The sequence below is a fragment of the Phaseolus vulgaris genome, chromosome 2, assembly GCF_051622355.1.
Source record: "Phaseolus vulgaris cultivar YP4 chromosome 2, ASM5162235v1, whole genome shotgun sequence".
Classification (NCBI taxonomy): domain Eukaryota; kingdom Viridiplantae; phylum Streptophyta; class Magnoliopsida; order Fabales; family Fabaceae; genus Phaseolus; species Phaseolus vulgaris.
The window spans coordinates 39,493,783-39,511,801 of NC_143499.1; the positions used below are offsets into that span (position 1 = coordinate 39,493,783).

The 18,019-nt window shown below is 39.7% G+C and overlaps 1 protein-coding gene across 1 annotated transcript; it reads left to right on the forward strand.

Annotated features, from left to right (window-relative positions):
* Positions 1-11,785: 11,785 nt before the first annotated feature.
* Positions 11,786-17,958, forward strand: LOC137811956 (G-type lectin S-receptor-like serine/threonine-protein kinase At1g11410). The gene is made up of 7 exons (XM_068613818.2): positions 11,786-13,136; positions 15,904-16,035; positions 16,130-16,314; positions 16,432-16,642; positions 16,802-17,039; positions 17,145-17,295; positions 17,379-17,958. The coding sequence occupies exons 1-7, from the start codon at positions 11,846-11,848 to the stop codon at positions 17,682-17,684; spliced, it is 2,514 nt and encodes an 837-aa protein (XP_068469919.1). The 5' UTR covers positions 11,786-11,845; the 3' UTR covers positions 17,685-17,958.
* The last annotated feature ends 61 nt before the right edge of the window (positions 17,959-18,019 follow it).

Sequence of the window (18,019 nt, forward strand, 5' to 3'; positions counted from 1 at the left end):
TATCATTTAAGTAGTTGTTTTGAATTTTTATGGTAATTTTTAGGGATCTTAATCACGATATATACGTACTATCAAATTCCTTAATAAATCATTTATTGAAACATAAAATTAGATACATGATATATTTATCATATAAGGAAAATAAATTCAGAAAACTAATAATTTATTGATAAATAAAATTTCAGTAAGATGATTTACCAAGAAGTAATCATAATATTTTAATGATAAAAGATTCTCATTGAGTAGATTCAATCTTCACACATCTCTTCTTTGCACCTTTGTTTGAAGATACGTTACTGTCACTCAAATAAGTAATTTAATACTGTCAAGTTGTCAAGTTCATCTTGAATCATCATCTTCACTATTTATAATATAGTTGTTATTTTTGTGTGTGTAGATTATCTTCGGCTCATTCAACTTTAAACAAAAAATGTTTGCATATTTGTGTCACATTATGCTTAGAATTTAGCAAAAAAAGAAGTTGAAAAATTAATAGTCGTAATTATTTAACCTTAAAAATATAAACCAATTTAGTTCTAAAATTAAAATTATACGAACAAAAATGTAAAACTTCATTTTTATTTGAAAATTGCAATTGAAAACTAAAAGAGAAACAATAATAAAACATTCCAACTATAATTTCTATTTGATAAATCTGTTATTAGAAGGTAACATTCAAATGAAACTTTCTAAGTATCTCCATTTTTTTTTTATGTGGATGAGGTATAGAAAGAACGAGGGTGGTAAAAACAATATCATTGAAGAAACTATATCACAGCTTTTGGACCACACTAGTTTGGACCACTTGTTGTTAGAGCATACAATGGGCCTGTTTCTCTTACTAAAAGGCTTCTTTCTACATCCCAACAAATTTCTTCCTATACCCTCATTTTTAAAAAAAAAGACTGTTTTATTTCTTTTAAAAATAATTTTTGAATTATTTTTTTCGAAATATTTCTGAAACATATATTTTGAAATATATTTTACAAATTTTAGATTTTTTATTTTAGAAGTCAAAGTTTCAAAAAGGATATTTTAGAATAGTATTTTGTTTTCTGAATTTCTTATTTCGAGCACAATTTTTACATATGAAACATTTCCTATTTCAAAATCACCTAAAATTCTAAAATTATTAAAGATATTTTGAATATTTCGAAGAATATAAGGCTGCAGAAAGAAAAATAAAAATGTAGAACCACATGAAAAACACCGCTTACTAAAAGGCCAGATGCTACAAACTTGGGCATTTTTTTGGTAACCATTTACTATTCGCAATCCCATTCCCTATATATTTTCGTAATTTTTTGTTAATTTTTTTTAAAACATTCTACTTTAGGTTCATTGTTGTACATTTGCGAAACTATGAAAAGTAGATCGGTTTCCGGAATTTAAACTTCAGCATTGTACGAAATAAAATTAGACAAAATTTAATTTTTGGTAGTTTCTAAATTGAATTTCCAAACTCTATTTTTACCCATTTTATGATTATTTGATATTATAAAATTATTTTTGCACGTTGCATAAAAATTAAACTCAAAATATTAGTATAAAAATAAATTGAGAAATGCTTAATTTGACTATATATTAAAGGTAACAGATAATAGAGCAAATTGTACTGACACTCAGGCATAAGTTTTGTGTTTTTTTTAACGTTTACAATAAATTTTTTATAGGGTAAAGAGTGTAATATATTTAATCAAATAATTAAGGAGAGACAATGAAATATACAAAGGCTTGAGTGTAATGTTTTTTAAGCAATTAAGGAGATTAGTGTAGGTGTGAAGAAATATTGTTATTTGATAAATTTGACAAAATTTAAAGGATGTCGATTTAATTTACTCAAAAAAATATGATAAAAAAAATCAAAGGAGAAAACTTAGATTTATAATATATATTGCATAAGTTACTATAAGAAAATTATTAAATAAAAAATTAAATAAAAATAATAATTAATTATTATATTAAGTAAATTAAATATAATTTTATAAACTAAAAAGTTATTGATATAGAAAGTAGTTTTTATTATTAATAAAAAAATTATAAATTAGTGTTTAAATTGATATTTATTTAGATATCAATTTAGAATTAGTTACCAATTTAGAAGTTAGTTTAATTTTTTTTATTAATAATAGAAACTACTTTAGACATCAATAAGTTTTTGATTTATAAAATAATATATAATTTATTTTAATAATTAATTATTTTGTGTCTTTAAATTTAATTTCTATTTAATAACTTTTAGTAATAAGTGTGGAGAAAAAAAATTCTTAAATGAATATATATATATATATATATATATATATATATATGATTTTTAATCAAAGGAATACCATCACTCTTAATAAAAGAGAGAAGATCATCCTCATTAGAGAAATGAGAAATAGGAAAAATCTGTCGAACCCAACTCCAAATACCCAAAGCATTAGAACATTCAAAAAATAAATGCTAAATAGATTTTTCGTGCTCTTCACAAAGCGTACACATAGAACTGTACCGGTAGGCACCGGACGAACGTGGCCGACCGACCGAACCAACCGAACCCATAATAAATGTGAGGCATGTGTGACAAAGCTAAAGTGGTTAAGATACACCTACGAAGAATAAGGAATACGCGTTTAAGGAAGATATGTTCCCCGGGCATTCCGGAGCACGATTGGCAAGACCTATCCACAACCACCCTAAGCCCAAGGGATAGAAAGCCCATTAGGCAATCCTATAAATATGTGCTCAAGCCAGAGAAAGGTACGTTTTGATTCACTTACTAAACCACACTTAGAATCTCATACTTACTTGAGCGTCGGAGTGCCTTCGCAGGTACCCTCCCCCGCCCGACCGAAGGAGACACCAAGAAGGAGCGACCGACCGAAAGAGAAGAAGACCGACACGTCAGCAACTACACTACATCAACCGATCGTGCCTGGGCCCCATCTCTCCACTCAGGTACAATTGGCGCCCACCGTGGGGCCGAGGCAAATTTTCAATTTTTGAAGCTATAATGGTTGCAACAAGAAACAACAACGACGCTATGGCAGAACAGATGACTATGATTCAAACCCTCCAAACTCAGATGGAGGAACTGCGACAAAAGGGGATGGAAGATCATCGTCAACATGAAGAAGATAGATGCCGCCAAGAAGAAGAAATCGCCTTATTGAGAGAGCAGAATGCACGACTCCAACGACAGGTCGATAATCCCGAACGAGAAGGCCAATCCCATATGGCCGACCGAACCACCTCTCGCATACCTACACCGACCAATCCTGCTTCCAGAGCTGAAACAGTCGAAAGAAAGTCAAGTAAAAGGGGTCATCCTTTTACAGACGAAATTATCACCACACCACTTCCTGACAAATGGAGAGGTCTCGCTATTAAACTCTATGACGGCTCGACCGACCCGGACGAGCATTTAAATGTCTACAAGATGCAAATGACTTTGTATACCACAGATAATAATGTGTGGTGTAAAGTTTTCCCCACGTCCCTTCAGGGAGAACCTCTTACCTGGTTTACAGAGCTGCCGCCGAACTCCATTGACGACTTTGACATCTTAGCCGTAAAATTCTCCACTCAATATGCCACCAGCCGACCGCATCACATGTCCTCCATGTCTCTCCTAGCGGTACAACAAGAAAAAGGCGAATCTCTCAGGACCTTTCTAGATAGGTTCAACAAAGCATGTATGCACATCCGAGGACTCAAGCAGGAAGTTGCATTGCACCATTTGGTCTCGGCCATCCGGCCGAGCCGTTTTACTGAGAGTCTCATCAAGAAGCCGCCTCAAGACATGGAAGACCTTCGAACTCGAGCAACCAAATTCATGCAAATCGAAGAACACATCGATTACCACCAACGGTTCAAAACCGTCGGATCCGGAGTCCTCAAAGACCAAACCCCGAACAAAGAAAGAGAAGTCGAGACCGAACGAACCGTCCCAACCACTCCTTAAATGTTTGACACCCGACCAAGCTTTCTATGTCGTCCGAGAGTTGCACGAAGGAATTTGCGGAACTCACTCCGGCGCACGAACAATGGCTGCCAAAGTATTCCGGGCCGGATACTACTGGCCGACCGTCCAAGGTGACTGCACCAATTTCGTCCAAAAATGTCTTAAATGCCAAGAGTTTGGCACTTTGTCCCATCAAAAACCTGAGGAACTCCATTTTATGTTATCACCTTGGCCGTTCGTCCAATGGGGTATGGACATCATTGGCCCTTTCGCCCCCGGTAAAGGCCAATGTAAATTCTTACTAGTCGGCATTGATTATTTCTCCAAGTGGATCGAAGCCGAGCCTCTGACTGCAATCACCGCCCGCAATGTTCAAAATTTCGTATGGAAAAATATCGTTTGCCGCTTCGGGCTTCCACAGATCATCATCACCGATAACGGTCGACAATTCACCGACCGGACGTTAGCTGAATTTTACGAGAAGCTCCACATCAAACACATCGCTAGTTCAGTCGAACATCCGCAAACAAACGGACAAGCAGAAGCTGCAAACAAGGTCATCTTGAACGAACTGAAGAAACGTCTCGCCCAGCAAAGGGCAACTGGACTGAAGAACTCTTAGAGGTCTTATGGGCATATCGCTGTACCCCTCAAACGACTACACAAGAAACGCTGTACAGCCTAACGTATGACACTGAAGCTATGATCCCCGTCGAGATTGGAGAACCCTCTCTCCGCCGACAAACCCTTGATCTTGATCTAAACAAGGAAAGCCTCTCGGTCGGCCTCGATCTCATCAACGAACTTCGGGACAAGTGTAGAATTAGAGAGGAAGCATGCAAAATTCGGGCGGCCAGACGATACAACTCCAAAGTCAAACCAAGATTGTTCCACAAAGGCGACTTAGTATGCCGAATGCGGAGCAGCGCCCGGAAGGAAGGAGACAAGTTCTCTAGCAATTGGGAAGGACCATTCCGCATAGCAGATACGGCAGCCGGTGGAGCCTATTACTTAGAACATTTATCTGGGAAGGACATACCGAGAACGTGGAATGCCACGCATCTCAAATTTTATTACAGTTGAACTTAATAAAAGTGCACTCTTTCCTCGCTCGGTCGGTTTTTCCCTAAGGAGGGTTTACGACCGAGAAGGTTTTAACGAGGCACTATAAATTAAAATCAGTCTCCTACTTTTATTACTCTCAATTTATGCCTCGTTCGGCATCCGAATTAACATTACTAACGTAATCAGGATTATTTATGCCTTGTTCGGCATCCGAATTAACATTATTAACGTAATCAGGATTATTTATGCCTCGTTCGGCATCCGAATCAACATTACTTATCGTAATCAGGATTATCTATGCCTCGTTCGGCATCCGAATTAACATTACACGTAATCGCAATTATTTATGCCTTGTTCGAATTAACATTACTAACGTAATCAGGATTATTTATGCCTCGTTCGGCATCCGAATTAACTTATTACTTTAACGTAATCAGGATTATTTATGCCTCGTTCGGCATCTGCATTAACTTTAATGTAATCAGGATTATTTATGCCTCGTTCGGCATCCGAATATACCTATTACTTTAACGGTCAGGATTATTTATGCCTCGTTCGGCACCAGAATTAACTTATTACTTTAACGAAATCGCAATTATTTATGCCTCGTTCGGCATCAGGATTAACTTATTACTTTTTTCAGAATCATCCAGACCTCGTTCGACATTCGCATTATTGCTAACGAAATCAACTACGCCTCGGCCGACATCCAAATTAATAAAATCTACTTACAACAAACAAACAAGGTTCAAAAATACCAATCCGGTCGATCAGCAATCCAAAATAAAACCATGGTACGATGCCCACATGCCGGGTCCAGCAATTATCTATGGAATATTCATTAATTCTTCGAACGAGGCGTCCGGTTGTGGTCCCGGAGTCTCCGCCTCAGCCTCCTCATTAATGTCCCCAGGGTTGGTCGGCACAAGTTTTCCTTCAACCACCATTTTCTCAATGTCATAACGGTCGTCCTCCAGTGGCGTATCGTGCAGACAAGCCACTTGTTGGATGCCCAACCGGAAGTATTCTTCGCTAATGCGAAGCATGAAGTCGTGACACTTGGCCACTTCCGTTTTTAAAGCCTCCTCTCGGTCGGCTCCTCCTTTCAATTGCGCCTTAAGACTCTTCGTGAGTTCTTCTTGCGCTTTTAAGGCCGTCTGCTTCTCCTCCAACTGGACCTTCAACCTCTCGGCCTTCTCGGTCGACATCTTAGTGGCTTGAGTAGCCTCGGTCACATCTTTCTTTAACCGGGGTATGGTAACGGTCGTCACTCTCGCGAGCTCTTCAACCACCGTACGGCTTGCCATAAGCGCCCGACTTTGTAACTCTAATGTTTCCACCATCAGTTTAGTTGTAGGGATGGTGGCAAAAATTTCATTCTCTTCGGCGGTCAGCTCCGCCTGCAGATGGGCAGCTATGTCCATGCCGACCGCCAACAGCGTTGGCTCAGAGGTCGTTCGGGATGGCCCAGCTCGGCCGTCCTGATTTCCCTTTGGAGGCTGACCCCTTTTCTTCGCAGCAGCCGAGGCCCCCGCCGCAGGAACCGTTGTAGACGGAACTGCCGCCAACACCCCGGCCGTGTCGACAGAGGCCGACTGACCATCCCTACTCTGGCACAGCTTGTTCATATACTCATGCAAAGAAGCGTCCGCCCGACTCATGATTTTTGCAAAACACACAGGAATTAAACACTATTAATGAAGTTACTCAACCAAACCAAATTTACAATCACATACCAATAAAATCCGCCCAGGGATCGGACGACGCATATAACGAAATTATCTCCCTCGTAGGTAACTTGTGAGGGAGTTGGTCAAACACCACCATAACAGCCTTATCCAAAGCCGACAGGGCCGTACGGGAACTCGTGTTAAGCACAGTCAGATTCTGGGTCCAATGGAACGAAAACTTGGTAACATCATTATTATAAAAATACTCTCGTCCGTCCTGCTCCACAAATATCTTGAAATATCGTTCCTTGAAGCTCTTGTAGGACGTGGTGAAAGCCGCAAAACGCACACCCCCCGGACGGCTGGTCAACGACACCCAACTTACCGGGTTGGACGAATGTGTGTTATAATAAAATAAAAACACTTCCGCTCTGGGCGTCAAGTCAAAAAGTTGACACACCATTCGGAAGGCCTGCATGCACGCCCATGAGTTCGGATGAAGTTGGGTTGGAGCTAGGTTCAAAAACCGTAGCACATCCATTGTGAACTCATCGAACGACAACGTCACTTTCAAATCAGCGAATAACGTACTATAAACATAAAAGAAATCTACCGGAGCGTTCTCCCTTCCATGACAGACACGGTTGGTATACCCACATATTTCGGCAATAAGAATATCTGAAGGTAAACCCGGCCGCACGACCGGGGCCCTAGCTATCATTTTATCCAGGTCGTCCGGTGTCTTAAAAACAGTGGGTATATTCCTAACGCTAATATCTACCCACTCATAACTCGGACCCACAGACCCACTCGTACTTTCGTCACTTCCGGATGATGACTCCCCACTCTCACTCGACTCCCTACTACTTGCTCTATTTGAAGAAAGTTGAGACATAACTAACCTTTCGTTCACAAATCTACACCTCGGTCGGCAACTATGTTTCGTACAGCGCAACAACTCGCAAAGTGGACTCGGCAATCGGAGCAACTCGGATGCCGAACTCAAGGAAACGTGGTCTCCCTACAACTGGGGATGCTATTTATAGCATTTCCCTCTCACCCTCATCCGTTGGATTCCCGCTCATCCTACGACCCATATCAACTGGAAGTCGAAACGTCATTTAATCCACACCGCCGGATCCATCTCCGCCGTCTTCAACAAAAAGCGAACGTCCCGTCATTCCGTTACATTTAATGCCTGACACCTCGAAAGGCACAACATTCATTACGACTCTTCGGTATTTATTCACCTCGAGCCTGGGGGGGCAAGTGTACCGGTAGGCACCGGACGAACGTGGCCGACCGACCGAACCGACCGAACCCATAATAAATGTGAGGCATGTGTGACAAAGCTAAAGTGGTTAAGATACACCTCCGAAGAATAAGGAATACGCGTTTAAGGAAGATATGTTCCCCGGGCATTCCGGAGCACGATTGGCAAGACCTATCCACAACCACCCTAAGCCCAAGGGATAGAAAACCCATTAGGCAATCCTATAAATATGTGCTCAAGCCAGAGAAAGGTACGTTTTGATTCACTTACTAAACCACACTTAGAATTTCATACTTACTTGAGCGTCGGAGTGCCTTCGCAGGTACCCTCCCCCGCCCGACCGAAGGAGACACCAAGAAGGAGCGACCGACCGAAAGAGAAGAAGACCGACACGTCAGCAACTACACTACATCAACCGATCGTGCCTGGGCCCCATCTCTCCACTCAGGTACAAGAACATATGCAAACCTTTATTTTTAATATGCTAATCTATAAGAAGTCGGCCATGAAAAACTTTCCAAAGGACCAAAGCTTTGGAAGACAGAAGATATGAAGACCAAATAAATTTGCTCCAACCACATGGAACTCCTGGATCCAAGAAAAAGGTCCTAGCTGATTTAAGAGTAAAACGACCAGACTCATCTAGAATCCAATTAGGAATATCCTGTTCCGACCTAACCATGACATGACTAAAAAGATGAGGCATCTGTTGTAAAGACAATAGAATATTCCAATCACTACCTACCCAAAACTGAGAGACTATATCTAGAATGCTAGCACCATCAGATAATCCTACAATATTTTCTATAGAAGAATTACCACACCATTTATCATTTTAGAAATTAATAAGATAACCTGTACGAACAGTCCAAGAAGTATAATCAAGTATAGTAGAATAAAACTGCTTAATTCCAGGCCAAAGAGATGAGGATTTATAAACCATTTGAAACTCGTATTTTGATTTAAAAACCCTGGCTTTAAAGAGCAAAGACCAAGGCTTGTTGCTATAAGAAAACTTCCAAGCAAGCTTAAGAAAATATGCATTATTTTCATGGTGAAGGTAATAATCTTCAAACCTCCATTCTCAAGGGGAGAACAAATCGTATCCCAATTAACAATAACTATACATTTTTTTCAGAATATCACCAGTTCAGATAAAATTTCGACACCACTGCTTAATTTGCTTAAGAAGAGAGACAAACCATTTATACAAATTAAAACTATAAGTTAGAAGACTCGTAACCACCGTATTGACCAACTGAACACGACCCATCATACTAAGAGATTTACCTTTCCAAGAAGCAAGTTTCAATTTGACTTTATCAGCTAAAGGGTTAAGAAAACGACCCCTTGGAGCACCAACAAAAATAGGCACTCCTAAATAAGTGAAAGGAAAATAGCCATGACTACAAGAAAGAATACGCTGAATTTTGGTGACAAATCTTGTAGAATTATCCATGGTGAAGAAAATACTCTTAAAATTATTAACATATTGACATAAGAAATCACCATATGTTTTAAGAAAAATATTCAAATTTCTAATAGACTTATTAACTGCCTTACAAAAAACAAAAATGTCATCCGCATATAAAATATGAGAGGGAGTGAGAAAACCTTGCCTTCTAGCCATATGTAGTATCTTTTTATCATTCACAAGCTTTGAGAGGCCTCTACTAAGAACTTCCTCTGCAAGACAGAAAAGTAGAGGAGACAAAGGATTCCCTTGTCTAACACCTCTACTACAAGGAAATAAACCCACCAAACTGTCATTTATTCTGATAAAAGCATAGTTGAACGGAGAATAGTACTAATCCAACCGACAAATGAAGGGTGAAAACCAAAGCGTGACAAAACTAATTGTAAAAACCTCAAACTCAGAGTGTCAAAGGCTTTGTGAATATCAACCCTGTAAGCCACATTACCTTCATGAACCTTTTTAGAAAGCAAGTTAATAGCTTTAGAAGCAATACCAATACAATCCTGAATCTCTGCCTTGCACAAACCCATACTGATTAGGAGAAATAATTTTGGCAACCACAAAAGCAAGCCGATCGTCTGCGCAGTGCGACTACTTGCGATTAGGGTTCTTGCTGGAGGCGCTAGGGTGTTGTGGCGGCGCGGGCTGTGCAGATCAGGGTGTCATCTTGTGACTATGGAACAACATCCTCTGGCGATGCGCGAATTGCAGATTTGGTGCAACGGTGACGATGTTGCAGTTTACGGAGTGCGCAGTCGTTCGCGACACAGAGTGAGTAGACTTGGTCTGGTCAATGCTACTGAGAAGCAAGTTTGAAACTTGTGAGATTGTCAGTTTGTCGATCATCTCCACATAGTTGTGAGGGGGAGATTTGTTGGGTTGGGCTTACTTCCTATGTAGAGGCTCAGTCCAATATTAATCACCTTTAGGATTTTTTCTTGAACAAATAGAGAGTGTCGTCAGTAGAGACAGAGAGAGAAAATAAAAGGAGAAAAGAGTGAAGAGAGGAAGTTTTGTTCAGCAACTTCCGGCCACCACCGACGCTCTGTCCATCATTGGATCGGGATGAAACTTTGTCACCAGGTTCATAACTTGTGGTACTTCAATTTGACCGTTCAGATCTTTGAGAAGTTGTTTGAGAAGTGAGAAATTTGTCTCACACTGCAACAACGTTTTCAACATTTTTTTGAGGACGAATTGTTTTTGGATCGTCGTTGCTGCTTTGTCTACCGTTGGATCGGGTTTACATTTTGTCAGCAGGTTCATAACTCATGGTGCTTCAATTTGACCGTTATAATTGTTGAAAAGTCACTGGAACATTGACCTATAGGCCGCGTACGGTAGTTGCAGTTTTGTGAATTTTCTGGTTTTTTGTTTTCTATTTCATCTCTGTTGTCTTGTTATTTGGCTAATTATTGAGTACAATTTGTGTTGTGACTTGAGACTCTTTTGTAACCTTAATTTTGACATATAATAATGGAGCTTGATTGACTGACTTGTGTTCGTGGATTTTACTTCTATGTGTCTTTGTTGCCATTATTTGTTATTGTTCTTCATAGATTCTTTCAAGTTGTAAAAATTATTATCCGCTGCTTATTACTTTTGTTGAGTTATTATTTTAATGTGTTGCCTATTCTCAGCTTTTTTTATTTATTTAATTTGTAGTGTCTTCGTAAGCAAATTTTACATTTAAGTTAACTAAAAATTAGCCTCCACATTTAAGTTAGCGTGAATTTGTTTCTCACTATTAACTTATGCTTAATGAAAACTGAACCCACTCTATTATTAGTTTAACCTACACTAGTTAATATTAACAAGGATACAAACAAAATTAGTTTCCAATTTTGGATTATGGAACGCTAAGTCAACACTCTCTCTAGCGTCCACTTCCTCCCTCTTGTGCGTGTTTGGCTCCGTCTAAACCTTACATTCCTTGTAGTGAAAAGTCAACAAAATAAATAACACTTCTCTTGGTCTCTGTCTTTTTTTTTTTGTTGAACTTTTAGCCAACAAAATACATATATTAGTACTAGATTTGACAAAGTGAAGGCGGTTATTTAGATAAGACAGAATTATTAATTCATGAACATTATATTTGATCTGCCTTTTAAGATGGATTGGCTAAAGCAACTAATAACCCAACCCATCTGTACTATGTGTCGCTCTGAGCCACATGGAGAAACCAAGTATTTAATGTGAATCAACCACCCATAATTGAAATTTAGTTGTGTGTCTCAATCACACTCTCTTCACATGCACGACCTTGACTAAAAACAACTCATGCGTATCAATCTTCACGGAAAAATATCAGCACCATCATAAATACCGATTCAAGGAGCTCCTCCAATCATTTAAGGCTTTCTCTTAATAAATACTCCATTCACACACCAACATACAACTACAACACCATTATCATGAAGTTGCTTTCAGCTAAGGAGTTTCTCAGTGTGTTTCTTCTGCTCATGCTTCTTTACCCTTGTTGCCATTCACTCTACAACACCATAACCATAAGCCATCCCATGAAAGACGGCGACGTTTTGGTCTCCGACGGGTTAGGAAACTTTGCACTCGGTTTCTTCAGCCCACGAAACTCCACAAGCCGATACGTTGGGATATGGTACAACAAAATTTCGGAACAATCGGTAGTGTGGGTTGCCAACAGGGACACTCCGCTTAGCGACACTTCCGGTGTTCTATCTATTAACAACCACGGAAACCTCGTACTCCACGATAATAACACCCGAAACCTCGACCCCGTTTGGTCTTCAAAGGCTTCCATGACATCAACGAACGTTTCGGCCAAGCTTTTGGACACGGGAAACCTAGTTTTGATCCAAACAGACAAAAATGTTGTTCGTTGGCAGAGTTTTGATTATCCTAGTAATACCATGCTTTCATTCATGAAACTCGGGTTGGACCGAAAAAGCGGTCTGAACCGGTTTTTAACATCTTGGAAATCAGAAACAGACCCTGGAACCGGGAACTTGACGTATAAAATCGACCCAACCGGGTTTCCGCAACTGTTTCTTTACAAAGGCGACGCCCCGTTGTGGAGGGTCGGGTCATGGACGGGTCAGAGATGGAGCGGTGTGCCCGAGATGACTCCGAATTTTATTTTCAACGTTAGCTACGTGAACGACGAGAATGAGGTTTCGATAATGTACGGAGTGAAGGACCCGACGGTGTTCTCGAGAATGGTGCTGGAGGAGAGTGGGCACATGACGAGGTCCACGTGGCAGGATCACGAGCGCAGGTGGTTTCAGATATGGGACGCGCCAAAGGAGGAGTGCGACAACTTCAGGCGGTGCGGGTCGAACACGAACTGCGACCCTTATCAGGCGGATAAGTTCGAGTGCGAGTGTTTGCCGGGGTTCGAACCGAGGTCTGAGAGGGAGTGGTTTCTTCGGGACGGTTCGGGTGGGTGCACGCGGAAGAAAAATGTGTCCACGTGTGGAAGTGGAGAGGGGTTCGTGGAGGTGGCACGTGTGAAGGTTCCGGACACGTCGAAGGCGCGTGTGGTAGCCATGATTGGAATGAGAGAGTGCAGAGATAGATGCTTGAAGGATTGCACGTGTGCGGCGTACACGAGTGCGAACGTGAGCTTGGAGAGTGGGTGTGTTACTTGGCACGGTGACATGGAGGACACGAGGACGTACACGCAAGCAGGACAGAGCTTGTTCGTGAGAGTAGATGCCCTTGAATTAGGTACATTCCCATTTTCTTATTTAATTAATAGGATTTCCTTTCTTTTAGTGTGTGTAGAGATTAACATTAATTTTAAAATCAGTTATAGTTTATACTGTATACATTATTAAAACTAAGATATACTTTAGTAATAACTTGAATGGAATACTAAATAGTTAACGAGAAATTATTTTATTGTTAACAAAAATATAAAGATTCTATTTTTTATTTAATAAACAGTTTAATTAATGAAAGATTATCTTAATGAAAATTTATAAATGTCTTATTACACTTAATATTAACTAAATAAATGTAGGTGTAAACCAAAATAATAAAAATAAAAACATTACATGACTAGGATCAGATACCTCCTAGTAGACGCCAAAACATCTTACAACATCATTATTAGAAGATCATCCCTCAATAAACTAGGAGTCATTATTAAGGAAATAATAATTATAAAATTATATGCAATTATTGTATGCAATATTTGACGATATTGTACCCAATTATATGCAATTAATTTAATAACTATAGAATCTCATGATTAGTATCTTACCTAATTAGATTGTAATTTGGGAGAGAGAAACTCCCTATATTTGGAAGTCGAGGTCGTCACCCTCCATTCCGACCAGAGGACTTATTACGAAATGCACTTTAAACTTAACTCAACCCCATAAAACCGACTCATGAGGTTGGGGTTTGCACCCATTTATATACAATGAAAGACTCTAATCTTTAGTCGATGTGGGATCTCCAACACACCCCCTCACGCCGAAACTACCAACTCGTGCGTGGGACTATATATTATGGGTGGTCTGATAGCGGTCTGATAGCGGGTGACATGATAGGCCCAACACAAACACTCGCTAGGATAGGCTCGAAATGGCTCTGATACCATTGCTATTTTTCGAGCCATTTTGAGCCTATCCTAGCGAGTGTTTGTTGGGCTTATCGGGTCACCCGTTATCGGATCACCCATAATATATTATCCCACGCACGAGCTGTCACTCTTGGCGTGAGGGGATGTGTTGGAGATCCCACATCGACTAGAGATTAGGACATTTCATTGTATATAAGTGGGTGCAAACCTCACCTCATGAGCCGATTTTATGGGGTTGAGTTAGGCTTAAAGTCCACTTCGTAATAGGACTGCTAGAGATTGTTACGCAACAAGTCTGAGAATACACCCTCCACCTCCAAGCCAGAGGTTGGAAGTCCATTAGGTGACAGTCATGAGCAACTTGGATCCTAGACCACATGACGAACCTCGCGTAGAGCCAAAGGATGAGACAATATTGTGGCAGATGGGCCAACCGGGACAAGATACACGTCTTGGTTCGACCTTGAAGGAGGGGGAGAAGGATTTGATCACCGCTATGTTAGTAGAGAATGCTGATTTGTTTGCTTGGATGGCAGTCGACATGCGGGGTAAGAAAGGAGACTGATCGCTGAACAGGAGACACAAAAGCTCCTAGATGCTGGTTTCATCCGAGAGGTACATTATACCACTTGGTTGGCGAATATAGTCTTAGTGTAGAAAAACAACGAGAAGTGGCAGATGTGCACCAACTCGGACCCCCGGACACGGACGAAAATAAAGTGGTGATGGAAAGGAAGACATGGTTACCTCCGATGACACTTCAACTGGCACACACAAATTAAGTTTTCACTCGACTCTCGGTTACTCGAAGCAAATTCACTGTTCACGCATGAAAAATGGAACCCACTACTACCCCTATTTATAGGTGGGGGAGAAGGCGAATACGAACCGTCACATCTAATCTGCACCGTTGGATCGCTACACCTCAACGGTCCAAATCAACATTTTGACACCATGTCACATCCACGCACCTTGAACACAACAAAGAGATCCCCTACTCGGCTTCTAGGATACATGGGCAAATCACATGGCGACAAGTCAATAGGAAGTGCCAACCACGCGGGGTAACGACTATCCAACATATCTACCATATAAGACCCTGCGTATAGTTCCCATACTAGGGCCTGGGGGCATATGACCCAGGATGAATATCTAGGCTAAAGATAAAACAAATTTTCTTTTATAGACTCTATGTTCGCACTTAAACCGCTCCACTTGAGCCTGGGGAAAATGTACTACCAGATGGCCGAAAGGACGAAACGTTCGAATAGTAGGAAAGACCAAATAAACTCTCCTAATCCGAACACATCTCATAAACCTACAATTAATCATGATTAAGCCATACTTAACAGTAAACCATGATTAAGGGATAGTTGCGCCCTCTCTTGGACCCACATGCAAGCCCATAAACAGCTGAGGCCCATCCAAAAAGTATAAATATCATAGGAGACCCCAACATAAAAGGTAATTTTTCACCCCTTATTCACCTGCATATAGTACTCAGACTGATTTGATCGTCGGAATGCCTTCACAACCTGCCCCCCACCCCCCAATTCGGCTTGGAGGATTGGAAAGCAGACAACAGATTGTCATACCTGAAGGCCGAGAAGACCAGAAGACTTGGATGGAAGAAGTTACTTCGTAGGATCTCGACCTTGTAAGAACAATACCCATTAATGCTGTGAGCAAAAGATCAGGTAGACTACATTCAGAGTTCAAATAAGTCCAAAATCAGAGTAAATCGATGAATGAACCTCACTAGGATAAGCAAACTAATTGAAATAAGTAAACATAATTATAGCAGTAAAAAGAAGAGTTTTACAACCCATTAATTTAACAGTATATAGTTGATTTTTCTGTCATTACTTCTTCTACTTATAATAACTTTACATTTGGATTTTGCAGCTAAATATGCAAAACATCCGTATGGTTCTCTTGGAAAGAAGGGGATGGTGGCAATTTTAACCGTTGCTATTTTTATATTATTGTTTTTGGCAGTCACTTTCGTGTATTGGTTTGTTAAAGCCAGGAAACAAGGTAAGTTTTACAATTATTATTTACCAAGCTTGGGGTTCTCAATTCTAAATTAATAGTGTGCTCAAATGTATTTGTTTCCTTGTTTGTTGACAAGGGATAAGAAGGGATCGCAAGCATTCCTTTCGTCTTAAATTGGAGGACTCTACCCATCTACAAGAATTTGACACTACAAAAAATTCAGATTTACCATTCTTTGATCTTAGCTCCATAGCTGCTGCCACAGACAATTTCTCTGATTCTAACAAGCTTGGCCAAGGGGGTTTTGGTTCTGTTTATAAGGTAGCCATTCTTCTTTAACAAGTTCATATTCAACTCCATTTTGCTCTTTTTAACGCCTAGTATCCATATCACATTACATATCCATATTGTTAAGTTTACCTTGGATGGTGACTTCAGGGTTTACTGAGTAATGGAATGGAAATAGCAGTGAAGAGGCTGTCAAAGTACTCTGGACAAGGCATAGAAGAGTTTAAAAATGAGGTAGTTTTGATCTCAAAGCTCCAACACAGAAATCTGGTGAGGATTTTAGGTTGCTGCGTTCAAGGAGACGAGAAGATGTTAATCTATGAGTATTTGCCTAACAAGAGTTTGGACTCTTTAATTTTTGGTATGTCTTGTTTTCATCTTTGCTGCTTAGTACTTGAGCTCTCACCATTTACAGTAGCCATGTCCATACCTAACCATTTACAGTGAAACGTTCATATGTGAAGTATTAGAACAATGAATCCTACATGCCTCACTCTTGATACCTTGAATTTTGGCCCAGATGAATCTAAAAGGTCACAACTAGACTGGAAAAAGCGATTTGATATCGTATGTGGGATTGCTAGAGGAGTCTTATACCTTCACCAAGATTCACGATTGAGAATCATTCATAGAGACCTAAAAGCCAGCAATGTCTTGCTGGACTCTGCATTGAACCCCAAAATTGCAGATTTTGGTATGGCTAGAATATTTGGTGGAGACCAAATTGAAGCAAACACAAATCGTGTTGTTGGAACCTAGTAAGTAATCAACAAGCACAACATTAATAATCTTCATTGCATTCTCTGTTACTCAGACAGTACATTAGTAAATATGGTGATTTCATTTTTGTTTTCCTTTTGTAGTGGCTATATGTCACCAGAATATGCCATGGAAGGACAATTTTCTATAAAGTCTGATGTATACAGCTTCGGAGTTTTACTTCTAGAGATTATTACAGGCAGAAAGAATAGTGGTCAACACGAAGACATTACAGCCACAAATTTAGTTGGACATGTTAGTATTTTTATGAGAACTTCTGCTGCAATTTAAATATATCCCTTCAATGATCCAATTGACCTGATTTTCAATTAATGTAGATATGGGATCTGTGGAGAGAAGGGAAAACCATGGAGATTGTTGACCAATCACTAGGAGAGTCGCGCTGTGACCTTGAAGTCCAAAGATGCATACAAATTGGTCTTTTATGCGTGCAAGATTATGCCGCTGACAGACCATCTATGTCAGCAGTTGTTTTCATGCTGGGTAATGACTCAACTCTTCCTGCTCCAAAACAACCAGCGTTTATTTTCAAGAAAACTAATTATGAGAGTTCAAATCCATCAACCAGTGAAGGAATTTATTCAGTAAATGATGCAAGTATAACTATGATTGAAGCTCGCTGAAGACCAAGGTTTTTGGAATTTTGTGTGGAAAATGCTATTATGGTGCTTGTGTCATGAATACAACAACAATACTAAGGTTTGCCAAAATCTTGTATATGATAAATTTAAAAATTATCCAATTTAGAAAGATGATGTAAAAATAAAGGGTAATAAGGTAGTGTAGTACACATTTTCCTTCTTGTTGAATAACTACACTGCTCTGAGTACATTTTATATGAAAGAAGCTGTAAATCTCGTTAATATGATGATTAGAGTTACTTCTTTTTTTCTTTGACTTTTTGTTTTGAATTTAGAAATTAATTTAAAGATAAACTATAGTTGTAGGCTGTCATAAA

Excerpts from the sequence above, each read along its gene's own strand:
- LOC137811956 (XM_068613818.2), top strand. The coding sequence starts at position 11,846 with ATGAAGTTGCTTTCAGCTAAGGAGTTTCTCAGTGTGTTTCTTCTGCTC. Across the intron at positions 16,315-16,431 it reads GTTTTGGTTCTGTTTATAAG|GGTTTACTGAGTAATGGAAT; the intron begins GTAGCCATTCTT and ends TGGTGACTTCAG. Across the intron at positions 17,296-17,378 it reads CCACAAATTTAGTTGGACAT|ATATGGGATCTGTGGAGAGA; the intron begins GTTAGTATTTTT and ends CAATTAATGTAG.